This window comes from Perna viridis, chromosome 1 (assembly GCF_037379345.1).
Source record: "Perna viridis isolate PV_CMFRI_1.1 ecotype Kerala chromosome 1, ASM3737934v1, whole genome shotgun sequence".
NCBI lineage: Eukaryota > Metazoa > Mollusca > Bivalvia > Mytilida > Mytilidae > Perna > Perna viridis.
This window is the reverse complement of record NC_142445.1, coordinates 71,297,298-71,325,233: the sequence shown is the minus strand read 5'-3', so window position 1 is coordinate 71,325,233 and position 27,936 is coordinate 71,297,298. Positions and strand designations below refer to the sequence as shown.

The 27,936-nt window shown below is 33.5% G+C and overlaps 1 protein-coding gene across 1 annotated transcript; it reads left to right on the top strand.

The window, feature by feature from the left end:
- The first annotated feature begins 33 nt into the window (after nucleotides 1-33).
- Nucleotides 34-25,524, top strand: LOC148630242 (putative defense protein Hdd11). The gene is made up of 5 exons (XM_088564038.1): nucleotides 34-189; nucleotides 23,568-23,773; nucleotides 24,029-24,195; nucleotides 24,777-24,868; nucleotides 25,174-25,524. Exons 2-5 carry the CDS (start codon nucleotides 23,572-23,574, stop codon nucleotides 25,367-25,369), a joined length of 657 nt encoding a protein of 218 aa, XP_088420164.1. The 5' UTR covers nucleotides 34-189; nucleotides 23,568-23,571; the 3' UTR covers nucleotides 25,370-25,524.
- Nucleotides 25,525-27,936: the final 2,412 nt, after the last annotated feature.

The following is a 27,936-nucleotide window of genomic DNA, read 5'->3' as shown; positions in this document are numbered from 1 at the left end:
TTAATGAATGCGTATTAAATAGGATCTCCACTTCGCTTCCGTCTTCAAAGTGTAAAGTTTAATTTTTAAAACCCAAAACCAATCTCGCACTGGTAACATTTACATTAAATGTTCAGTGGTGTATGCACAAATTCAAAAGATTAGTTTAAAGAAAAGGTTTTATGCATTTTCAAATATTCAGGATTTCAGGTAAGAACTAAATAACTTTTTTGTATAAAATGTGATTAAATTTATTATTTTAATGTCAACTTTTTGATCCAAGACCTAAAAAATAAAATGACGTTTAGATGTAGCCAAGTACCTTCACATTTTTGTCTGTCTGAGATTCATATATTTTGATTTGAAATCGTTAAATACTAATGTAAAAGTGATGATTGGTTTCTAGACTTCAATCATCGATACTAAACACTCCAGATTAAGAAACTCTAGAATAATGCTGTCTGAAAGTATAACAGACAACGCATCCATATATAATTTTCAGTATAATAATGGTTCAATCGTAATGTATTGATAACAGCATGGTAATCAATTGAAAATGAAATATTGTACACTAAACTAGCAAGAAAAATGCTACAATATATCAACAAATATTGCAGATCACTATACTTGGTCAATATTCTGTACTTGTTGAAAGTAAATGTTAATGAATAAATTATAGCATTTGTTGACATAAAGTGACCATTTTATTTGTTGTTCATATTTAATCTATTAACTAGTCATTCAAGTAGCATTTATCCTTTGGTGAATAGATCGTCTGTAATGTTTGTCCAATGAGGTTATGTTTCAAACGTTTTGCCTTTGAACGTTTTTATGTATTTAGTCGCTGAGAATAATCGTATACAGGCTACTGATTTGTTTTCTAACCAACTTTAAAAGCACTGCTTATATTTTTTTTAAAAGTAGTTTGAAAATTTTATCATGTCATTTTCATGAAAACCATGTCGCTCACCTGAATAATGGCCTCCTATTTCGCGTTTTTATTTGTCCGGATAACTTACTATGTTTTTGTGTTTGTTTATTTGTTTTTAGCTCACCTGGTGACCATGTGAGTTAGTGCCTTCACTTGGTGTTCGTCTGTCGTTAAATTTTCTTTGAAAACCATTCAGTTGATTACATATATTACTCAATATGTTTATCAGCTACCTTAGCATATCTACTTTGAAAATTATATCGATAAAGCATTAAAAATGGCCGCCGTTGTTATTTATTTAGACCACAGCGGTCAATTCACCAATTTCTAAATATAAACGGAAAAACAAAGAAACACTGGAAAATAAATTCGATTTTCCTTCTTAGGTTTGGAGAGCTCTACAAAAGTCTCAAATCGGTCAAAGTTGTTAGAGTTATTATCCTTGGAAGACCAAAACTGACTTCTTGGAAACCATAATAAACCTTTTAATTGATTAATTGGTCAACACAGTTAGGTGTATAAAAGATTAAGTTCGGTTGAAGTTGTAAGACGACTCCTTGTTAGCGCCATACAAACGCAAAAATGACGTATTTATATCGGTTATTAACCAATATCTTGAGAACAATTAACGATAGAAATTGTGTTCGCAATATTTTCTTCCTAGGCTGATTTCTGAAAAAAAACTTTTTGGTTAAGATTTGGCTAGAGCTCTACATCACAGTAGGTAAACTTGATTCCCTCTTTTTACCTTTCGATGATAGTTTATTTTGCTGCACATTTCATGATAAAAGATAAATTATGGAAGTGAGGAAACAATGTTCCTTTCACATTTTTTGTCGCCAGCAAATTATTGGCGAAATTCATACAAGCCATACATTAACAGTTTTAACTACACATTGTTTAAAGAGACCAAACTGTTTCTTAAATAGCTATAAGGTTTGTTTTTTTTTAATTCTTACTATGATCGACATTTTAGCCTGGGATTTTGAGTAATGATAAAAAATAATCATGTATTTAACTAAATAAGAAAAGGCTAATTTTTATGCGACCTTAATGTTCTATATTTTATTGAATCGATAAAAGCATGGATAAGGATTTCAGTCTCATTTCTGACAGGTGACATCATGTCGATGATGTACGGGGGTTTTGTTACATTATTTTAAAGTGAATGAGTTTCGTGATGTAACTGAATAGTTAACCACTATTCATGTCTTTTTTCAATTATCACATGATGACACGATGTAAACATTCATCATCATTGATAGAGTTCAAGCGCACTAAAGCATTACAACATCGGGTGTTACTAACAAAGGAAGCAGTGACATTTTTACATCTTTAATTCGGTCATATTTACATTTTTTGTGTATTAAAGAAAGAAAAATATATATAGATACAAAGTTTATATTCAATTTTAACGTTTTTTTTTTTTTTTTGTTTTTTGTTTTTTTTTGTTTTTTGTTTTTTTTTGTTTTTTTTTTGTTTTGTTTTTTGTTTTTTTTTCTTTTACTGTTATAACATGAACATAATGTCCGTACAAGTTATAACTTGTATGACCAAAATTCACAAGTTAAAACATGTACAATCTTTGCCTGTACAGGTTATAACAAGTAAATAAATTATTTCAACTTTTACAATATTTTCAAAATAAAAATACACTTAAAATTTATGCATGTTTATTGACGAAACATTGAAAAAAGTAACTTTCTAACAATCTTTCTCACACTACATTCATTCATCAACATCTAACTATCCAAGTGTAGCAATAGGAAGGCCTTCGAACTGGTTTTGACTCCTATACCCTTTATTTTTCCCACCTTGCTTTTTATCTTATATGACCAATGTCATTAATTTCAAGAGCAGCACCTCTTATATTTCTAACGTCAGTTGGTCCCATGTATGTAGACAGAATTGGCAATTTTACATTATCACCAATATTATAGCTGCATTAGCTGCCAAATTTGTTCAGTTCTAATTCTACTACATTTTGCTGATTCAATGAAATAAGTTTGTAGTAATGCAATTGAAGCAATAAATGTCGATAATACCTACAGAATATTGTGAAAATGACGGGTTTTTTTTTAATCAGAGAAGATCGATAACTCTGATCTAATTATTTTTCGTCATTACTTCCGAAGATTGTCGACAGGACATACACCTGGGTTAAAAATACTTTAACCATGGTATTCCCGACTTGCGGACCAACGTTTTGTCAACATTTATCTCCCTTTGGAGCAGGTGTCTATTCGGAACACGTATGGTTTTCCATCCGATATCGACGATACTTTAGAAAATCTCGAAAGTCAAAAGGGAATTTCTCGTTCTACTGACCCTGCCATAAATTTTCTTTACCCGGGATACAAATGAAAATCATCCTTATGTAACCTACCAACATAATGAAACACCCTGTAAATTTTAGAAACACCGTTGTGTTTGTCTGCTGGGGATTCCATTTTCATTCGAGTTACCTCTTTTTTTCTGCACCCGAATCCGAACACCCTTTAGAGAGACTTCGAAATTACATCTGCTCTTACGGGAGGTATTTTCATTTCATCTATTTCTTGATTAGTTTTCAAATAAATAATAACCATTTTTGAGCCACACTATATCACAATACGTAAATTTCAAATAGATCCTTGCGTTATATTCGAACTTTTTTCTTTTACGGATCGAGTTCGTCGGTCCTCCTTGCTGTTGAATAACCACTTTCGCTTTGCAATCAGATTTGTTATTAAAGAAGCGACATTTACATCCACGGATTAAGTTCACCAGAAGTCACATGCATACGAATTTATATAGGTCGATGTTTTGTCTTGTAAGACAATAAATATATAGACACCTATTTCATTTGTGTGTGTGTGTGTGTGTATGTGTGTGTGTTAAATTGTCAGCTTGTAGTTGTGGACCTGATAATGCTCTTCTCTATCTCTCTTAATAGCAGAATTCGACATCGCATGGAAATGCATACGTCACTCTCAGAAAGGCTCTTTTACAGGGTCTAGATGATTCTCACAATGTTCAGATGCCGTACCAGGTACTTCTAAAATGTTGATTTCATAGGCTCTGATTTACCATTAACAGAAAAAATATAGAAATACATAAACTCGTATGTTGACGAAAATCATATGAAAACCAAATTCTTTTCATATGTGAAATCTATCTGAAAACATACGAATACCCTTTGATTTTTATTGAATTGTTTTCCATGAACTAATGTGTAGGCCAGAAACATATGTTTTTCATGGGATCAACATTTTTTTCTTTTTTTTTTTAAACATGAAAAACATATGTTGTATTTTTTCTTGTATACACATGATGTTCTAAAAACTTCATAACGGTGTTAGAACTGTCAAATCTGCCGAGCTAATTTTGGTAGTTTCCTCGGTGGCACTCAAAGTCGTACTCGCCTGAAGTATATACTGCACCCTAGACCACTTGACAAGTTAGGCTGTGTACCAATGAAGCTTTTGCTTGCCGGACGATTTCTCCTCAAGGTGCAGGAAATTTCTAATATTAAATATGAATATCAGATTGTGACAATATAATTACTCTCTGTTCAACCACGTAAAAGGATGATTCACGAAGTCATTATAGAAAAGTCATTTATAATATACCTCGTGGAGAACACAGTAACAGTCACGTAATTTTTGGGTTAAATAGATTTAACTGATGACCGAGAAATGTTGACCCATTTTTTTTTAAATTGTAGTAAATAATATATACAGATCTGGGCGTCATATTATTCAAACGAAACTCTACACCAATAACGATAAATCTTGGGTGCGAGTATACAACACAACGGATGTTTCAAATGAAGGTCTTCAAATGTCCTGACATAATATTATACTCTCTGCACTTTTAAGTATAAGTAAATGTTCAACACATCTAAGTATTATTTTTAAAGTAAAATAAGCAAATTGAAACACTTTAATCATTCAATTACCATAAGAGTCCTTATTAATACCCATGCCTGCTCTGGGTTTAAAATATTTTACAAGCGAATTTAGTCCATTAAGATGTACTTTATGGTTAGCTATATACTGAATAATACATGTCTATCCGAGACTCCAATATCACCCAAGTGCCCGTGGGATGATAAAGGTCGAAGGTTGATACCACATGTGATACAGATAGATTTTGACATGTCATGTTTATTATTTTATATATTTTAACTTTACTTCATATTGGGTATGCGATATAGGTCTAGGGAGGCGATATGGATCTAGAGGTGTGATATAGGGTATGCGATATAGGTCTAGGGAGGCGATATGGATCTAGAGGTGTGATATAGGGTATGCGATATAGGTCTAGGAAGGCGATATGGATCTAGAGGTGTGATATAGGGTATGCGATATAGGTCTAGGGAGGCGATATGGATCTAGAGGTGTGATATAGGGTATGCGATATAGGTCTAGGGAGGCGATATGGATCTAGAGGTGTGATATAGGGTATGCGATATAGGTCTAGGGAGGCGATATGGGTCTAGAGGTGTTATATAGGGTATGCGATATAGGTCTAGGGAGGCGATATGGATCTAGAGGTGTGATATAGGGTATGCGATATAGGTCTAGGGAGGTGATATGGATCTAGAGGTGTGATATAGGGTATGCGATATAGGTATAGGAAGGCGATATGGATCTAGAGGTGTGATATAGGGTATGCGATATAGGTCTAGGGAGGCGATATGGGTCTAGAGGTATGATATAGGGTATGCGATATAGGTCTAGAGGTGTGATATAGGGTATGCGATATAGGTCTAGGGAGGCGATATGGATCTAGAGGTGTGATATAGGGTATGCGATATAGGTCTAGGGAGGCGATATGGATCTAGAGGTGTGATATAGGGTATGCGATATAGGTCTAGGAAGGCGATATGGGTCTAGAGGTGTGATATAGGGTATGCGATATAGGTCTAGGGAGGCGATATGGGTCTAGAGGTGAAGTAGAGGGTATGCGATATAGGTCTAGAGGTGTGATATAGGGTATGCGATATAGGTCTAGAGGTGTGATATATGGTATGCGATGTAAGTCTACAGGTGTGATAAAGGGTTTGCGATATAGGTCTAGGGAGGCGATATAAGGTTTGCAATATAGGTCTACAGGTGTGATGTAGAGTATGCAATATAGGTCTAGAGGTATGATATATGGTATGCGATGTAAGTCTACAGGTGTGATAAAGGGTATGCGATATAGGTCTAGGGAGGCGATATAAGGTATGCAATATAGGTCTACAGGTGTGATATAGAGTATGCAATATAGGTCTAGAGGTATGATAAGGGTATACACGAAATTGGTCTAAAGAGGCGATATAAGGTATGCGATATAGGTCTAGAGGTGTAATATAGGGTATGCGATATAGGTCTAAAGGTGTGATATAGGGTATTCGATATAGGTCTCAAGATGTGATGTCGGGCATGCGATATAGGTTTAGAGGTGCGATATAGGGTATGCTATATAGGGTAAACGATACAGGTTTAAACAAAAGCTTGTAATGCATAATTATACAAAAAAGGTATATTTTTATCCGAAATATAACTGTTCAGATCAATTAAAAAAAACTACGCTATTTGTCCTAACTAAAGTGTATATTTTTTGTGCATTAATTAAAATTTTTATACAAAATCAGTAGCCTTGATAACATCCTTCAAAGGCTTCGAGACCACAACCATGGTGAAGTTACAAGTGCCACAAGAGGATCACGCGCTGAAATTGGTGTGTCTGGAATTCAATAATCGTGTAAACAAAAACGGGTAATTAGCTTTTTAACATTTTCATTCACCTGGTAGAATGAAGGAAAATCAAACTCATATTTAGTCAAACATAATAAACGGACAAAAGTGACCTTCTTTTATTTTGATACAAAATAGATAAAGACTTACAGTAAATAACAAGTACTATCTTTAAAAAAGATAATCAATGCATACCGTAATCAGATTTTATTTAGTACACTTTTTGATCACTGTTTCGTATTTCAGTTATGTATTAGTTCAATTAAGTGATTGAAAATGTTCCAGACACCAGTGCTCCAATCGAGTCTTAAATTTCACTGTTGCTATCATTTTTGTCCAATGAAAAACGAGTTTGTTAGCTACATCGGTTAAATTGCCATGGTTATGCATCACGAATGTCACGTGATGTCAAAGCAATCTCAATACCGACTGCGTCGGAAAAAAATATTGACCAACGCTTGAATATTAGCCTAAATACAATATGCAACAGAAGATACAAAAATGTGCCAATACGGGATTTGGCCAACTCATACGGATTTTTCCTGTCCAATACGCCATATTGGCCTGGTTAAAATCAATATTGGCCTAGGCCAATATGACGTAGAGCATAGCAAATAGACCTCAGTGTCTTGAGACATCTTCGGATGTTATGAGACACGTTAAAATTAAATGTCTTGAGACGCGTCTTATAGACAAGTCTTTAAGACATGTCTTAAAGACATGCCTTGAGACATCTTGAGACATGATTAAATATCTTGATATGATCATGGTTTAAGACATTTTGAGACATGAATTTCATGTCTTAAGACATCTTGAGATATGAATTTCATGTCTCAAGACATATTCAGATCACATTCACTTGTCTTTTAAGACATATTGAAACACATCTGAAGTCCAAAATTTCATACTTAAAGAAGTCCTTATACATGTACAAGCACATTACGTCAATATTTTTAGATACTGTATATGTAGGCAAGTCACAATATTTATAGTCAGCTGTTATATGATACGTGTCACCTTATTCAAAAGTTTTTTAATAGATATACTATGTTGCTACAGGCTTAATACATGCATGTTTCAGGTTGCCAAGGAGAGCTTAACATACATAGAAAATTCTTGATTTGACCTAATGAATGGACGCATGGGAGATATATAACACCGTATTTGATGCTATACTTAAATCATATATTTTTGCAAATGCTTTTTTTTTAATTTAACATTTCAACCAATGCTTTGCCAACTTTGGTGAGGACACTCAATCCACCTAAGCCATGCCTAAATATTGCATCTGAAATTATCTGTAGTAAAAGGCAACATTTGGCAACGTTTGTTTATGACTAGTAACATTCATTTATAACCGACCATATTTGCAATTCGTATATCACAATTTTAATCTGCTTTTACCTGGCAGTACAGATATAATTCTTTGGGGCACATATTGAAATGTCTCAATAGACTAAAGTCGGGGCTAATATGGAAACAATATTTAAGTTTTACAGCTGTAATTGAATTAAATATCAGAAAAGAAACTACAAATCCAAAATGGCCACCCCCCCCCCCGCACTCTCTGGGCAATTAATTATAAAGCTTACCAACTCGATTTTTTCGGTTTATAAGGAAGCATTCTTATTCAGTAGTAATATTTACCAGTTGAAAAATAAAGTGTGGAATCAAACATATTCCAAACACAAGTTTCTCACTGCAAAAAAGTAATTTGACCTTGAGGTCAAAGTTCAATGTCATAGGCCACTATCCATGGTACGTGACACAATTCTTTAGGTATTCTACCCCAAGCCAAATATCAGAAGCCCACATTCAAAGACAAAAAGACACAGCCTGGACATAAGTTTGTCACCGAAAAAAAACAGAAATTTGACCTTGAGGTCAATGTGCAAGGTCATAGGCCACTATCAATGGTGGTGCATGACACATTCTTTATGTGATCTCCCAAATGCCAATATCAAAAGCCCACATCCAAAGACCGAAATAACAGGAAATTGACCTTGAGATCCAAGATTAAAGGTCAAAGGCGGCTATCCATGGTATGCGACGCATCGTTTTTAGATGATCTACCAAAATGCAAAATATCAAATGCTTACTTCGAAAGACAAAAAAGTTACAGCCCAGACACCAGTTTTTAACGAAGATGGACATCGTGATCACAATTGGGCAACCGCCACTTTTTGTGGTGGGGCACTTATAAATTAGGTCAAAGGTTTATATTTGACATTAACTTTTATGGCCTAACATCTCATTTAATTGGTTTAAATACGTATAATCTCATTTTTTAAACATATGACGTAAAATGTAATTACCCCTGAACTTACATAATTTAAAAACCAGGCAAAAAATCTACATACAAAAATCTGTATACAAATGCTTCATGAGTACAAAAAAGCGTGACGTTTTCTGGGTTTCATACGATCTGTCGTTAAAAAATGCAGTCTCAAATTCACCGGTACATGATAGCAAGATTCAGCATATCAAATTAACCCAGATAACTCAAAATCATATGATGGAATTTATCTCTGTGCACCCCATCTTATTTTTAGGACAGACTGACAGTAAACCATATGCTGAATATTAAACAATAAAATGCTTTGCATGGCGCATCTTGATACTACCGCAGAGGTTGAACCTTTATCAGTTGGGGAAAGTATGGACACACCATTCTAACTTACCAAGGCTTTGAATTGGATTACATTTAGACATTTGACACAGAATAAAAAAATAATCAGAACTGAAGTGGTCACTTCATCCATTATCCGTAGATAATCCCTGTCAAAACCTGCAAAATCAATCCTACCTTGTACCTTGTGCCAAAATTCCGAAGTAATCCATGTACTTTCACTCAAGTTTTTGTCCAGAAATCAGAAAAAAATAAGTGTTTTTGGCTTATTTGCAACCCTTTACTGGTATTCTTACTTTACTCAAGTCACAATCCTAATAAAATGCTTTCCTGAGTGCAGCATGGTACACCCACAGTGGTCAAACCCTGAACAGTTGGGGCAAGTGTGGACTCAATATTTGGATTTTGACACACTTAATCATAGGGACACAATAACAGGTTTGGACATAATATAGCAAAAAAACTTGAAATTCAATAACAAATTTTCAAAATCAGGCCAAAAAAATGAAATGACAATTTTGTCGGGTTTGGCCCCTTTCTTTGACTCCTTATAACTTGAAAACTTTAAGAGATATCTGAAATCTGATCGAACAATGCAGGCAGGGATTTTTATTAGGTATCCAGTTAAAACTGTCTCAAAATTGGAACAAAAATAAACAAATTGTTTTCTTGACACCAGGAAAAGTCTGAAAGGTTCAAGATCAAAACAAGTCTGACCATTATGATATAGAATATTGTGAAACAATATCATTGACTGCACTCATATGCTTGCTTAAGGTCAAGGTTGGGACTATAACCCTCAAAATCAATACTAACCTAAGTCCTTGTTATAAAATTTAATAAAGATCAACCAACTAATACTCAAATTATCCCACGAAAACCAAGTGTCTACAGACAGATTTTGAATCCTGTTATAAATGTCATAAAGATAAACAAACAAATATTCAAATTATCGAATGAAAATCAAGTGTCTACAGACAATGTTGACGACATGGACGTTGACAGCAACATACATATACCATTATACAACACAATTTTTGCAGAAACTAGTCCTATTTAAAGTAGTAACTTTCCTGACATTTAAATTGATGCAAATTATGGTTTAAAGTCTCACAGGGACTTTTAGTTAAGATGAGTAATACGGCTAACAATATCACTGAAGATACATGTAATTCAAACTACAGGTAAACTATTTATTAATCCCCATACATGTACATGTAGGTGTCAACACGGAGAAACCTGCATAAGTTCTTAATCTGAGAAGCCTGCAAAAATGGCTATTTCTATATTGTACTTACATGAACATATATGATGTTATGATGTGTGTCTGTAATAATATTATACAAACAATCAATAAAATGTTGGTTTTTTTTTTTTTTTTTGTTTTTTTTTTTTTGTTTTTTTTTTTTGTTTTTTTTGTTTTTTTTTTTTTTTTGGCAACTATTCTATTTGTCATCAATGATTGAATAAATTCAAGTCGCATTTTAAAGACCTGTTTTATTATTATTTATCCAGATATTGGCATTTAGGGTACCAATGAAGTGTAAAGAAAGAAAGCACAGTGAAATATTTAATTCTTTTTATCAAGCAAGATGTGAGAAAAAAAGGTAGATTGACTAAAATAAGTTGTAGTAAATGTACATTAAAACATAGTTCAATTTGTCTGTAATTGTACAATTGTACATTGTACACTAAAATGTTCTTTTATTAAGTATTCGTGTTTTTTTTTGTGGTTTTTTTTAAAGCACAATACAAGTATTTGTTTAATGTACATTTGGCAAGCATTTTGAATATGCTTGCTGACCACCTAATATGTGACTAGGTATTGTATATGTGGCACCAAAAATCTCCTGCAATAGACGAGTTTTAACCATTTACAAAAAAAATGTTTGTTGAATCTTTGTTGAAACTGTTTTATGATTTGATACCAGACAAAGAAAGGACATCAGATTTACAGGCTATAAGAACAATAATCATTGTAATAATTATGTGTAAATACATCTCCAAACATAAAAATATCTTCTATCATGTAGGTATCATTAAACTATTCTGTGTAATAACCAATTCAAATTTCTGGAAGCATTCTGCTATCATGCCTGTTTTATGAATTTTATTCCTACTACAAAATAATATGGGTAGGCATTGCCTAAATCTGCGAGCACCGTGAGCCTTTAACATACATGTACCGTCTGCGCGAAACTCGTCAAAATAATGAAGGACATTACATAGAGGGGGTCCACCCGCATGAAAATGTTTGCTTTGCAAGTGCAATATTTTTATTTATATTGAAGCAGCAAACAAAATCAATATTCTATTTGAAAATCTGTCTTGTTAATTAATTGTTTTTTTTTTTCAATAAATGAATAATTTGAACAGTTTTTTCATCCAGATTCCCAACCCCATACCCCCTTTACCCTGGTTCTCAAAATGGTCAATTACTTTGTAGCACTTCGCAATACTTTACATTTTTTATCCCTACAGGACATCTCTAGCAATATTCATTTCAGTTTTGGCCTGTCAGATCAATCTGTACAGATACCGGAAATATTACAGTTCTCCACGGATGGTGGGAATATTTTACACACATCATGTGACGTAAACAAAAGGCAGACGACAGCTGCAAATTCCAAACAAGAAAATGATTGCATTTCCTATCTTAGAATAGCTATGCTTCGATTTTGATAATACAATCGGAGTTATATTTTTTCCAAGGCGGGTTAGGGTCTTGACAACAGCAACAGTGGAACAGTGGAGATACACCGTAACACGTACGTACACATCCACGTGTTTCCCGAAGTTTTTAAAAGCATAACATTTACTTCTTTAAATAAGTAAAAAAAAAATAGAAAAAGACTTGAAAAACTATCAGAAAAGATGAATTTATTTTTACTGAAACGTAATCTTAACCTATATTATTTTATTTGTTTGATTGAAGGATATGATGAATTTTCTCCGTAAGGACAGTCACTTTTTGTTACTTCCGGGACATGACTTTTTTTTCGTTAGTATATTGGGAAACCTTGAGGGAAATTTAGAAAGTACACGTAATAACCGTAGAGCTTACACCGCTTCGCGGTGCTCGCTATTAAAATTTATTTTTTTGATAATTATATCTCCATAATAATTTAGATGGAGTAAATGAACCGTGATACAATCTGACCTGAAATATATCTTTCTGAGCGGACGATGACAGAGCTAAGCCAAGTTCTGTATAAGTCTTCTAAAGATAACTAAGGTGTATACTTTTTAATTTTAATGACCACTGAAAGAAGGACGCTTGAAGTTACACGATTTAAATTTATGTTTCAATAGTTTCACCAAGTGACCAGTTAATTTTTACATGGTTCAAGTTTGAATATTCAAGCTACTGGCGGATCATATGAGCAAACTGCCCATAAACCAAATGGAAATAGTGTGGTAGCCTGTTATTTTATTATTTGTATGGTAAATTGTGTATTGCTTCAATTGTATATGTATAATGTGTTTGTATTTAGTTTGTCTTTATGAAATAATGATTGTGTTGTATGTATTGAATTTGACAGGTGTTAATTTTTACTTGACGAGTTACGACAGTTGACAGAAGACATTTTATACAGTTCTGTTGATATTGGTTCACTGTGAAATTCTGTAGTATTTCTCATGGTCGAGTTAGCCGCTCATTTCTTCCATTTTTATTGGCTCTCAGGGTTTTCGGCGGTAAATTCCAATTATTCATTTTATCACATGCTCTCTTATCCTGGCCTGTGAATACTGATTGAGATATTTCACACTGCAACTAAATTTCTTTGGGGTATAAATATTTTACAAAATACAGGTTAGTTTCTTTCGTTTTCTTTGCTAACTTTTCGCTAAAAGTATGCAGAGTAATGTTTTATCCGGTTTGAGTAAGCAGTGGCGGATCCAGGGTCCCTCTCAGAAAATTGCTATTTTTAAAAATTGTTGAAAAATTGTTCGATACCCTCAGAATGCAGGATTTGAGGTTTAATATTTCAAAATTTTCTTGGGGGATGCTCCCAAACTCCCCTAAGCAAATTCGGATTACTAGTTTTGCATAACTAGGGTATTTGCGTTTTTAAATAGCTATAAATAAGTTGGCAAATGAATGAGTACGTAGTCGAGCGCACCAGCATGTATGTGTTAAAAGTTAAAAGTTCAGAGTCTTATAATAACATTTGTGTAAATGTGGTCAATAATATTTTTAACTGTATGAGCACAAATCAATTGTTACGGTGATTGGTTTCGTTTACTCACAACCAATTATCTTGTTACACGGGTATAATTAGCCAAATGCGAGGTGTCTTAAGACGAATGTAGACTTTTGCACCTTGCTGCGTGAAGATTTGTTACTATGATTTTAACTATTTTTAAGGTCTTTTCCTACATGGGAAAGACCTGAATGTTTTTCTAATGGTTTTTTTTCTTCTTTCATCATTTGCAAAATTTACTTTGACATGCCCCCCCCCAATTCATCTTTTAAGATATCATTACCATATTTGGACCAGCTATAGAGCTCATTAAGGACTTTCAAAAGATGACCCGGTAAAGAATTCCATTATTCATTGTAGACGATAATCTCTCTTATACTGGCCTTTATTTCTACATGGTCCCCCAACACATTTATCATGATCATGTTTAGAGAACGTGTAGATGCCATCATGTTCTAATAGAAAATGACCCTGCTAAGGATTTCATTATCATCTTTAAGATTTATGTCCCTTTAACACAGTTTCTTTCAATCGCTCATATCTTGAGAATCATAATAGATAGGATCAATCTGCAAACGGTTTCATGTACATAGGCAGACGACCTATATAATTAACATACATATGTATTTTGTTATCAAACCATACGGGAGTTATATCCCTTGAAACATCATTCTTAAGTTTTAAAAAAAAATATATTTCGAGAACCACAAGTTATAGAGATATGGGACCATCATCAATGATCTTTTGTCGATGTGACCTATTATTTGCATTCAAGGTCAAAGGTCATAGAGCGTTAGTTGTAGACCTCATTTAGGACTTGTACGGGATGACCCTGTAAAGAATTTCATCGTCCATTGTAGAAGTTATCTCCTGCTTATTAGAGTATATCAACATGGTCCTCGAACTCATGTTTCATGATCTCATATTCATATATGGTGTATATGTAGATGTCATCATGTTCTATTATAAAATGACTGCTAAAGATTGCATTGTCATCTTTAAGAGTTATGTCCCTTTAAAACATTCTTTCAATCGCTCAGCCAGCACTCCACAGTATTGCAGAACTGCCTAATTTTGGACTTGTAATCTGATGCTTTGTAACATTTATCACTTTAAAAAAATGTCAAGCATCTGTAAATCTATATATTTAGAAATAGCTCTAGCCAAGGCCTTCAGGATGCAGTAAAAAATTTTTTTGGAAAAAAATTACCCACAGCATATAGGGTTACCATAGAAACCATGCAAAAATAAGCGAAAATTTGCAAAAAAGTTCATAAAATCAGGTTATTCAAATTTCCCGCAAAATATCTGCAATTTTTATTTCATCCCCTGAAACTGTTCAAACTTTTTCCTTCGAAAACCCCTTCCTCATATGGGCATCGCCGGTTAGATTTTGAGCTATTTCACTTTGTAATCCACTTATTAAATTTAGCATTTTGAAAAATTGACTTACTTTCACTTTCACAATGAAGTAAAATTGTCATTGAAAAAAGCCCCTTCAACATTGAAAATATATAAAACATTGCAAAATACTTTTAAAAGTCCCCTTTTTTCAGAAAATGTTTTATCCAGAATAGATTCTTCATTTTTAATCACTATAGCAACCACCGGTTTCCATTTATGTCATTTTTCATCCTAGCCAAAAGGGGAAACTAAACTAAACTGTGGAGTGCTGGCTCATATCTTGATTACTACAATAGATAGACCAATCTGAAAACAGTTTCATGTAGACAAGCAGAAAACCTAATAAATAAACATAAACATGTATTTTGTTATCAAACCATACAGGAGTTATATCCCTTGAAATATCATACTTAGTTTTTTAAATTTATATATTTCAAGAACCGAAAGTTGTAGGGAAATGGAAACTTCATAAAAGTTCTTTGGTCCATGTGACCTTTCATTTGCATCCAATGTCAAAGGTCATAGAGTGCTAGGAAGCCTTCTCATTGCAAAATCCGAGCCTTGATATTAAGAAAACAATAAGAGATAAGTGCATACATACAGAGTATGAAATCAAACTCTCGATAAACCTGTATTTTGACGCCAAGTTTACATCTGTTAGACCGTCTGTTCAAAAGTTATGACAATTTAAATGTTTTGCAGAATCCGGTTTGTGACCTTGACATAATTGTATGACCTTTACCTTGTAAGTTTTTTTCAAAGAGGGTAAGAGGGTAAGGTTGTTACATATTAAAAGCGTACATTCGAAATATTGATGTTTTGTCTCCAAATAATTGAGTTGAATGAGGTCAGAGTGTGCAAAAGCTGAAGTATTTTATATAGTTAGGTTGTCGCATATCAAACTAAAGGTCATAACGGGTACATCACAAATATCAATTTTTTTATACCAAAAAATTCAGTTTGGGTTAATAAGTGCAAAATGCTAAAGTTCACAGAAAGTAAGGTTGTTGAATATCAAATGTAAAGTTGTCAAGTTTCCAATACAAAAAAACATGATGGAAACATCGACAATTGCATTTGACAAAATCACCGAGTGCAAAAAATCAAACTGCTGTAGAAGGTTAGCATTTTATGTATCAAACTAAATGTCTTAATGTGTATATTGCAAAGAGAAAGATTTCAAGGAAAAAAAACTTTCAATTGTTAAACAAACAATTAACATACTAGTTTGTCAATTTTGTTTTGCTATAATATTGACCCTAACCTTATATGGTATACATTATACCTTTTGGTTTAGTAAGTTACTGTATGCATTTCTATTAGTAGCTTCCAATCAGTATTTTAACGTTAGTTTGTTAATATTTCATACAAGTAGACAATGTACGAGTTACGAATAGTCATAAACATAGAAAATGTATGCATGCACACTTTGTTTTATTTGAGCTAATTAGGATCATTTCATTATACGAAACCCAATTTGTATACATAGGTATTGTTGAAATATAGATATTTGATATATGGTTACCAGATATCTATGATTGCACTTATTTCTATAGGGTTTTTCTCCCGGAAAATATTGTGAATGATCTTGCCATATATTGCCGCATTACGAATAAAAACTCTAAACCATAGTGTAATTGATTGATCAGCCCTCAGATGAAGTGCTGCTACAATAGCAAAAAATCATGAAAAGTTATGCTATGAAAATTGCTTTCCTTTTTCTTCTGTAGCTTTTCTTGTAATTTAGTCCTTTTTGTTCCTGGCATGACTTCTTGGAGCTTATTGTAAAATGAGTATGTTAAGAACAAGTGAAACCTATCTTTACTTCCGAACTGTGTGAAAATCTAGCCTAAATCTATAAGACGGCTTTAAATGGTAATGGATTATTTTCTCTTCTACTGCATCTTGAAGACATGCCTTCAAAAAACGACTTCAAGAGGTGTGTCCACAAGACACACTTCAAGAGGTGTGTCCATAAGATACGTCTTCAAGAGGTGTGTCCACAAGACACACTTCAAGAGGTGTGTCCACAAGACACGACTTCAAGAGGTGTGTCCACACGATACGTCTTCAAGAGATGTGTCCACAAGACACAACTTCAAGACACACTTCAAGAGGTGTGTCCACAAGACACGTGTTCAAGTCATGGCACAGTCCAATTCACTGAAATAAGTTTAAAATCCATTTTGGAGGCTCCTGATTATTTTTTGACATGTCTTCAAGGCACGAAAACGAATATTTCGTGTGTCTCGAAGACATTTTTTATTCCAGACATCTTAAGACACAAAAGAATCAAAACTATGTAAATAAATGTTCAACACATCTAAGTATTATTTTAAAAGTAAATTAAGCAAATTGAAATACAATAATCATTCAAGTACCAAAACAGTCCTTATTATTATCCCTGTCTGCTGTGGATGTAAAATATTTTACACCCGAATTTCGTCCTCTGAGATGTACTTTATGGTTAACTATATGATAAAGGTCGTAGGTTGATAGCACATGTGATGAAGATTTTACATGTCATGTTCATTATTTCATATATTTCAACTTTACTTCATATGGGGTATGCGATATAGGTCCAGAGGTGTGATATAGGGTATTCGATATAGGTCTAAAGGTGTGATATAGGGTATGCGATATAGGTCTAAAGGTGTGATATAGGGTATGCGATATAGGTCCAGAGGTGTGATGTAGGGTATTCGATATAGGTCTAAAGGTGTGATATAGGGTATGCGATATAGGTCCAGAGGTGTGATGTAGGGTATTCGATATAGGTCTAAAGGTGTGATATAGGGTATGCGATATAGGTCCAGAGGTGTGATATAGGGTATTCGATATAGGTCTAAAGGTGTGATATAGGGTATGCGATATAGGTCTAGAGGTGTGATATAGGGTATGCGATATAGGATAATCGATACAGGTTTAAACTAAAGCTTATAATGCATAATTATATAAAAAGGTATATTTGTATTTAAAATATATGATATATGATATATTTGTCCCCTTTTGTTGAAATATAACTGTTTTCAGATCAATTGAAAAAAAATTATCCTAACTAAAGTGCATATTTTTTGTGCATTAGTTGATATTTTCATACAAAATCAGTAGCCATGATGACATCCTTCATAGGCTTCGAGACCACAACCATGGTGAAGTTACAAATGCCATACTACGCGCTGAAATTGGTGTGTCTGGAATACAATAATCGTGTAAAAAAAACGGGTAATTAGCTTTTTAACATTTTCATTCACCTGGTAGAAAGAAAGAAAATCAAACTCATATTTAGTAATAAAATAATAAACGGACAAAGGTGACCTTTTATTTTGATAAAAATAGATAGAGACTTACAGTAAATAACAAGTACTATCTTTAAAAAAGATAACCAACGCATACCGTAATCAGATTTTATCCAGGTTACAGACTACCAATTCAACCAATGAGCATTTGGACGTACGCAAAAATAGTCCTATGCAGAAATTACCCCTGTTCCTCATAGTGCTGTGAAAAAAGTTCTCATCTTATTTAAAAAATTTAAACAGTTTCTGAAAGGAAAAACATTTCTGTACATTTTATAGGTGCATTTTGCTTCTTGTGATGTGACGCCTAATCTCCATAATGATTTCTAAATATACCACTATCTCGTGAAAACACTGGGTTTTCCCATGCTATTTATAGACACTTCACTTCCGGTGACCAGTACTGCACTGCAAGTCTGCTGACCCCACATGTCATTCTGAGGATTGTGAGCTGACATATGTAGAATCATGCTGATATATAGTCATCTGCAGGTTAAAGTTAAGGTAAAGTCCAGAGAAGCCATTGAATATTGTGAAATTTGCATAGAAGCCTATGGGAAGTGGAATTAGTGGTTTCTAGCCTTAAGCTGAAGCCATTGCAAAATGAAAAGTTTCTTGGAATAGCTTTAAACTACTTGAAGATCTTGTAAACTTTGCTATGAGAGGAATACACTACAAAAATCCTTCATAATATGCATTTTTTTAAGTTATAGGTCCAAATTATGGAAAATTGGTCTTTTTGGCTGATTTTCATGTCCTATCTTGTGAAAAGTGTAGAAAACTTAGTAAAATATCAAATAGTAAACTTTGAGGGCTATGTTTACCTAAATATGGTGGTAATCAGCACTTGAAATCAAGTTTTGTGTAAATTTGAGCAAAAAATTGGTTAGAAATGAGGAAAAACTCACTTTCATTACTGCGGTTAAGGACATATAAGCATTTCCCTATGGCAACATGGAAAATCCATTTTTGAGTACTTTTTTTTGCTTTAGGTGCCCTTCACTGGTCATGTTGTAATGTGAAAACACTGTATTTACAAATTTAAAGCCAAAGATATCACCTTTTATAAAAATTTAAAGATTTAGGGTTTTTGACATGTGATCAAGAAAAAGGGGGAGGCATGTCAGACATAAATTTTTTAAAATAGACCAATTATTCAGAAAATGATTACTTTTAAAGGCTATCTCTTTATTATTATTGTTAAAAAACAAGTCGTGATTGATTTTTTTTATTTGAAAAGTCAGAAAAAGTTCTTTGCAAATATTTAATGCATTTAAGTATGGTAGAATATTGTCACTTTTTTGCTCACGCAACTTGGTTACCCTATATTTAAAAATCAAATATTTTAAAAAGGGCTTGTCACATTTCACTGAAACTTTGCAAATGCATTCAGTATGTGTATAGGAAGACACTTGTATAGTTATTTATTTCTTCTAAGACAGAAAGTGACTCTTCAGGTTACAGACCACCAATTCAACTAATGAGCATTTGGAAGGTACGCAAAAATAGTCCTATGCAGAAATTACCCCTGTTCCTCATAGTGCTGTGAAAAAAGTTCTCATCTTATTTAAAAAATTTAAACAGTTTCTGAAAGGAAAAACATTTCTGTATATTTTATAGGTGCATTTTGCTTCTTGTGATGTGACGCCTAATCTCCATAATGATTTCTAAATATACCCCTATCTCGTGAAAACACTGGGATTTCCCATGCTATTTATAGACACTTCACTTCCGGTGACCAGTACTGCACTGCAAGTCTGCTAACCCCACATGCCATTCTGAGGATTGTGAGCTGACATATGTAGAATCATGCTGATATATAGTCCTCTGCAGGTTAAAGTTAAGGTAAAGTCCAGAGAAGCCATTGAATATTGTGAAATTTGCATAGAAGCCTATGGGAAGTGGAATTAGTGGTTTCTAGCCGTTAGTACACTGTGTGATCACTGTTTCGTATTTCAGTTATGTTTTAGTTCAATAAGTAAACTATTTCCAATAAAGTAATTGGAAATGTTCCAGACACCAATGCCCCAAATGGAGCCTTAAATTTCACTCTTGCTATCACATTTGTCCAAAGAAATACGAGTTTGTTAGCTACATCGGTTAAGTTGTCATGCTTATGCATCACGAATGTCACGTGATGTCAAAGGGAACTCAATACCGACTGCGTCGGAAAAAATATTGACTAACGCTTGAATATTAGCCTAAATACAATACATTATTAACCAACTCCCCAAAAATACGTTAAAATATGTCAAAAATTGACAAATTGATATGAATTTAAACCGGGCATCTATACGGGGCCAATATAAAAAAGAGGGCCAATATGGATCAAACCAGAACCAATGCGGCATCATAACTTCCGGTCGTTTGACACCGCCATTTTGAGTTAGAATTGGATTTCATGAACTTTGATCATCAGGACTAAAAGCTGAAGAAACACAAAAAATCTTCCATTTTATACAAAAAGGATATTTAAGACTAATTAATGCAAATAAACCTACATGTTTTTGGTAAAACAGGAAAACAACTGTTCTACAAATCATCTAGTTGAGTTGGTTAATAAAATTGTCAATAAATATGTAACGTCATATTGGCCCTGTTATAGGTTTCGGTCAATCATATTGTCTTCGACAGCCGTATTGGCCCTCGGCGACCGCCTCGACCAATATGACAGACTTCAAACCTATAACAGGGCCTATATGAAATAACATGTATTAACATATAAAACAAAATACAAAAATGCGCCATTACAGGATTTAGCCGTCCAATAAACCATATTGACCTGGTTAAAATCAATATTGGCCTAGGCAAATATGATGTATTGGAATACTTAGTCAACAAAGGTATAATGGCGCAAGGTTTTCCAAGATTGGCCCTGTTATAGGTTTCGGTCAATCATATTGGCTTCGATAGCCGTATTGGCCCTCGGCGACCGCCTCGACCAATATGACAGACTTCAAACCTATAACAGGGCCTATATGAAATAACATGCATTAACATATAAAACAAAATACAAAAATGCGCCATTACGGGATTTAGCCGTCCAATAAACCATATTGACCTGGTTAAAATCAATATTGGCCTAGGCAAATATGATGTATTGGAATACTTAGTCAACAAAGGTATAATGGCGCAAGGTTTCCCATATGGCCTGAGATATTGGTCATCGGCTAGTCAAATTGGGCTTCAACTACTCCTCAATCCAATATGGCTAGCTTGGACCAATAAGTAATACTGAAACAGTAAACACACAAAATTGTCAGACCACGTGTGAATACTGTGACTTTAAGTACCAGTCTTTCTATGTTTGTTTGTTGAGGTTTAACGCCCGAGCAGCAATATCTCACCTATATCCAGGCGATCAGTCTTCCTAAAAATCAGACACAGTAAACTATATACCACATAACCAGTCTTAGTTTCTCATTTGGTTGTTGCGCTTTTAAGATAAAATTACATTGATTGAACATGAAATTGACACTTTGCAAGAGTTATCATTTTTTTATATAGAGTTAAGCATGAGAAGTCCATGCAAAAGATATAAGAATATTTAGAGAAAAACCCCTCGTATAACCAAAAGTAAATTAAAACTTCGGACTCCATTAAAGACTTGGAGCATTGAACAGGCACGCCGGTAGTGTAAGCATCCTGTGCTCACCGAGTTGCTCCTAAAATGATTCTATTTAAGCTTTAATAGACATAAGTCCAGTTTATAAAGGTATAAATTCTATTCAAGGATTCACAAATGCCTACGTCACGACCGAAATATGGTATATAATATCTTGAAACATAGGCTTGAAACGAGTCTTAATTATTTTCACTACACGAGAAGCACATTTTGTTCATTATTTGTTCCCAATTGTAAATGAATATTCTTTATAATGACACGAGAAGACCAGGTGTTTTTTCACATTATACAGGATTTTGTTTTAAGACTCCATGATAAAATATACAGTATGGTCTGAATAAGTCACGAAGCGGAAAGATTACAACTGTGTTATAATCAGGGATATAACTTTTATGGCCAAGCACATGAACCAATTTCAGATACACAGCTCGCCTAGGGTGGTTTGTACACAAGATTTGAGAGCGTCATGTTTCAATTTATTGTTTTCTACAATAGACAACGTTGGTTTATACACAGGTTAATAATATATCTTACTTCGACATTTACTGGTGTAGATGGCCTGATGTTATTAGTAAAGCGTATGGCTGGTAAAATATGTCGCAAAGTTGCCATGACGTTCTATTACATTGTATTACATGTCTTAAAACCAGACCGAAGCTTATGATTAGTGATTCACGCGTATTTTAATCCAAAAAACTAAGGTTTGTAAATTATCCGGTAGGCGGCGCTTAGAAACTGTATTCGACAGTAAGAGCTGAAAAGAAAGTTGGTCACTAGAAGTATCAACATTTCTGGCCAGTTTTTACAATACAACCAGTCAAAACAATGTTCATGATATACAGCAGATCCGAGGAAATGAACTTAGAAAGAGTTGCTTTAAGGATGTAACAAACAGTTTCACTGAGATATGATGAATATCCCCTGCCTGATTTTAGACGGACTCGTAATACTTGCATAGGCTATATCGTTGGCAATTAATATTTAAGACGTTATCCAAATTACCGCCACGACATTAGCACTTCGATGCATCTGCACTATTCGTGTGAAATGCGCTTTAAACTCTTGTTATACCGGAAGTCAGAGGGACTCTGCACTGTTAGATGACGGATCTAGGACAATGTTTGTAATAGCTTCACGCCCTTTTTTAATTTCTAGGTCGGACTTTCCCCACCCCCTTTTTGTAATTGTTTGTATCTACTCCTGCTGCTCATTTCACCTCCGATTTCATCATAAATTACAAAAAAAAAGATGAGCCTCCACTATTATGGACCCTAGATTTGTTTTACTAGACAAAAGTATTTAAAAACTAATCCATATAAAATGCAGACACTGCCAAATGTTTAGGTGATTCACTGAAAAACTCACTCACCTAACAAACGATGCTTTGTTCATCTTCATACGCCATACCTCTACGATCTTTTCTCCATTAATCAACCAAACACGAACGATAACTCTGTACAATATTTAACTCAAAAGTGCAACAATGAAACAAATTGATTGTTTTAAACGTATGAATCATGTCCTGTCTGATATTTATACAAAATGCTATTTGAAATTCACTATCTTTCTGCCTGTTACAGTTGAATGTGTTTATGTGTTTATCTTCCCGTGAGGTACAAAAATGTAAATAGCCCAGCTCCTTTTTTATATATATTCAGATTCTGAATTTGATTAACTCTGATTAAGTTCATCGTAAAACTTATTGGAAAGAAACTTATTGCGTTTGACAGAATTCCATGTATCGTTTCCCGTGTTGTATTTTATTTTAGAACTATGGTGTGTGTTTTGTTACTGTTACTGATACCATTGTCCATGGTTAATGGTCATGGTTTATATGTACCAGGATCAGCTTGCGTAGACATGTTACCGTCCGGTCACAAAGATTCGGGGAAAACAGCATACCCCCAAACCACAGAATCACCATATATAATAGACGTTTCCTCCAATACGTACACACCGAACCAGGAAATAGAAAGTAAGGACTGTAAAAAATACATTGATTGCGATAACTACGTTATTTTCTTAAAAACTTAAAATAGAAAATTTGTTTAGATAATAGAATTGTCAATTAAATTTGCCATGAAATGATTTAATGTATAATAGCTAAATCTTTGTTTTTATTGATGAATTTGCTTTAGGTGTAAAATTTAGTTGCCCTTTTTGTACTCCTTCAGGGATCTTTTATATCAAAGGTTATACAAAAATATACTAAAAATACTTATTATTTCAGTTAAAGTGTATGCAGACGGGAAACATGGCATTGATTTCTTTGAAGGAATATTACTACAAGTGAGAAGAGCGGATTGTTCTAACGACAATAAATATATTCCTGTTGGAAAACTATCTATAGCATCTGATGAGGACTTTCTCACTAACCTTAACTGTTTTAATATGGAAGTAAGTAAAAGCTGGTGAAAACTTTCTGACATCATAACTGCTTTAGATGTAAGTAAATACTGGTGATGACTTTCTGACTTATCATAACTGCTTAATTTAGATGTAAGTAAATACTGGTGATGACTTTCTGACTTATCATAACTGTTTTAGATGTAAGTAAATACTGGTGATGACTTTCTGACTTATCATAACTGTTTTAGATGTAAGTAAATACTGGTGATGACTTTCTGACTTATCATAACTGTTTTAGATGCAAGTAAATACTGGTGATGACTTTCTGACATTAACTGCTTTAATTTGGAAACCATAGCTATTTTAATATGGAGGTAATCAAAAACTGATTTCATTTAATCAAATTTACTGGATTGGAAGCTTCAATGTCCATTAAAACGTCAATATAAACAGATCATTTGCATGAGAAAAAATGTAGTGAATAAAATTCAGGAAGTAAGTAGTGAACTTCCAAAGATAATAGATGCATTATATTTACTAACATAATGAAAGCTCTTAATAAGCTATATACTTTTTGTCAATTATTTACAGCTCGCTGTTCATTGTGTTATATGTTATTGAATCAACAGGATACCATTGGCCACAAAGCACATTTGCATATTTACAACAGAACAATCACATGGAAAGCTCCACCAATGAATGTCGGGCATGTGTATGTGCGGTAAGTCTGAATATTTCTTACTAAAACTTAATTGGGATCGAACCCGTTTAGCTCAAAATTTTTTAAGAGTTCCTTTTACCAATCTGCATTTGTAAGTCACTCCTTAATTACAGAAAGACAGATTGTATGGCTGAATACACATTTGGACCAAAATTATTTTATCATCACCAAAATATGATAAATGCCTTGATTGATTTAGAAAAGATAATATTTAAAAGAGCACATACAAACACTTACAAAGACACTGCAGAACCACACTTACGACGCTGCTCAATTAAGAATTAATATTGCATTATTTTCTTCAGGGCAACAATAGCACGAAGACAACGAACGTACTGGACCAATGTGAACTCGGAATTCATCAGGTCTACATTAAGTTCTGGTGCACCTGAGACATGTGAAACACTACCTACATGTACATCTGTTTCAAATCAACTGATTTCATCTACAATGTTATCAATAATGGCACTTTCGATCATTATAAGTGAATTCGCATGCTAACTATATCGGCGTTTCGTCTTTTTAGTACTTAATATATTTATTTTGATATTCAAGAAATTTATTCAGTTATGATAATTTGTAAGCTATTACATTATATATTTGTACTATGTATGGTACTACATCTCACACATTTTTAATAAAAAAAAATCAAGCCATCACTTTATTAATGATAATGAACAGTCGGGTTTTTGGGGGGTTGGTCTGAAGGGAGTATTTTTATTTTTTGTTTTTGTTTGTTGAAATCGTTTACATGTACCAGCCAAATCATAATGTCAAATACAAATCAACTCGTGTCATAAAAAAAATCTGTTATTACTACATGCGCTTCAAAAAAATATAACGTTCCACACAGTGAACAACATCATTTTTATTCAAAACGGCGTGACATTCTAACTATGTTTTTATGAGTCATTTAACTAAAATACATTTCATATGTACTGATGTCCTGGAACGTCAAGCAAAGTAGCATAATTCTTCATTTCTAAATTGTAGTTATTTAAAGTATCTTTGTTATTATAGAGGTAAGGCGAGTGTAATTTGATGTAAAACCTCATCTCAACACGGAAGGGGGTAACACTTAATGAAAACGATCGTTTTTAACTTGTTGGTATTTGAAACTAGTCAAATGTTCAATCCAGTAGTTTCATAAATGACCTTTGTAAGCCATAATATGAAAGATATTGTCTGGCATTTGCCTTTCGACACCGAACTCTGGACCAAAATTACAACCAATAATACAATGTCAATATCTCTATGACCTCTTTTTCAAAATTACATATCACAATTTGTATCACTACAGAAGTTTTATGGTCGTACTCGTGGATCCTTACGATGTAGTATCCATTTGTATGAAAACTGATTTGTTCAACGTGTCATGGTTTTCGTTCCCCCATTCGTCTACCATGGATTTGACTTTTTATGAGCAATATTTTATCCATATCTAAAACGCTTGTTCTGATTGTAAACGGTCAAGATGAAAAAAAATGGAAATATACAGGCAGCTTTACTCGAAAATTTAAAAAGAGATGATTCTCCAGAATTTGGAAGGTAAGTTGGATACTTTATATATTTGTTAGCAAGCATCTCTATTTTAGAACAAATCCGTTGTTTGATAATCACGTAACAGTGTAGGGTCTACAATATGCAAAAGTCTCATTTAGTAATTTAAAATAGTATTTTTACTCCCAGATATTGACCTAAACTATAATTATCATACGTGCTTATGAAGTTACCGTAACCAAAAACTCAAATACATACGTGAAAACTGACAAGCTAGGAAATAGGGTGTCCTGGACTTGGAACACTAGACCTGACGCCAAAACAGTATGATACGGGAGAAAGACATTGAATTTCCTCGAATTGATTCATTATATCTCAAAGTATAAATCGATAGGAGTAGGAACCTTGGCTCCACCACAGGAGGCTAAATTGCCCAACTCTACCCATCTCCCCCTATTTCCAGTCGCAAACAAAATTCGTCGACCATATTATCATTGTGTCCCATCCAATTTTTCATTTCATCCTCATTTCACGTTCATCACCCGGATATAGCTGAAACATTGCTGATCAGGCGTTAAACACTAATCAATCAATCAATCTTACCTAAGATGACTTTTATACTGTTAAAAATGACAGGACCATTAGATTAAGTAACTACAGTCATTATTTAAAAACGGTAAATTATATATATTTTGGTCTCTTTGTCAATAATTAAAATAAATACTACTGCATTTGGAATAAGCATTGAATGCAGTTTTGAATGTGTGTGGATGTGAAAAGAAAATTTCAAATTTAATATTGTTACAATCACATACTATAGATTTCATTTTGTTCCTACTAAATATTTGTGTGATTTTACTTCTAAATTTACATACATTGTCACCAATTTCATCACACACCCACAGAAAATATATTTGGGCAAAAACCTACTTTATTGCTAATGGAGAAAAAAAATATTTTAGGAGTAAAATCAAGGACATCGCGTTTAAGATATGGACATATCTTGGTGGAGTCGTTCACATGCCAGGATTTAAAAAAACTTAATTATTTAATTAAGTTTCAAAATCTTTATTCAAAGTTCAAATGTGTATACCTTCATACAATCATGTATAAAAAAAAATTGTCATTTTTTGGTATAATGTTTACAGAAATTTCAGACTTTCATTGTTTATCAATCGTTACACAATCAGTCCAAGCGATTAAGATATGGACAGAATATTGTTTTAAATCATGTTAACGAAGAACAACATTACCACCTGTGTACCTGCCATATAAAAAAGACATCAAACTACATGAGCATTGTTTTTATTTCCTTGGGAACAAATCTGGATACATCAGGTAATACACATACAATTCAAGATGTCATTTCAGTTTTATACACATACAATATTACAAGTCATTTCAATAAGTACATGTACCACGTAAGAGAAAATTTCAGTACGTACTTGTAATTTCAGTAAGTAAATGTTGTCTTGTTACAAGTCATTTCATTGAGTACATATACCGTCTAAAATTTATCATTTCAATAAGGAGAAAGCATACCATACAAAATGTTATTAACCACTCTT

Coding starts and splice junctions, on each gene's coding strand:
- LOC148630242 (XM_088564038.1), top strand. CDS start 23,572: ATGGTGTGTGTTTTGTTACTGTTACTGATACCATTGTCCATGGTTAAT. Junction 24,196..24,776: donor TTAACTGTTTTAATATGGAA/GTAAGTAAAAGC, acceptor TTGAATCAACAG/GATACCATTGGCCACAAAGC. Junction 24,869..25,173: donor GTCGGGCATGTGTATGTGCG/GTAAGTCTGAAT, acceptor TATTTTCTTCAG/GGCAACAATAGCACGAAGAC.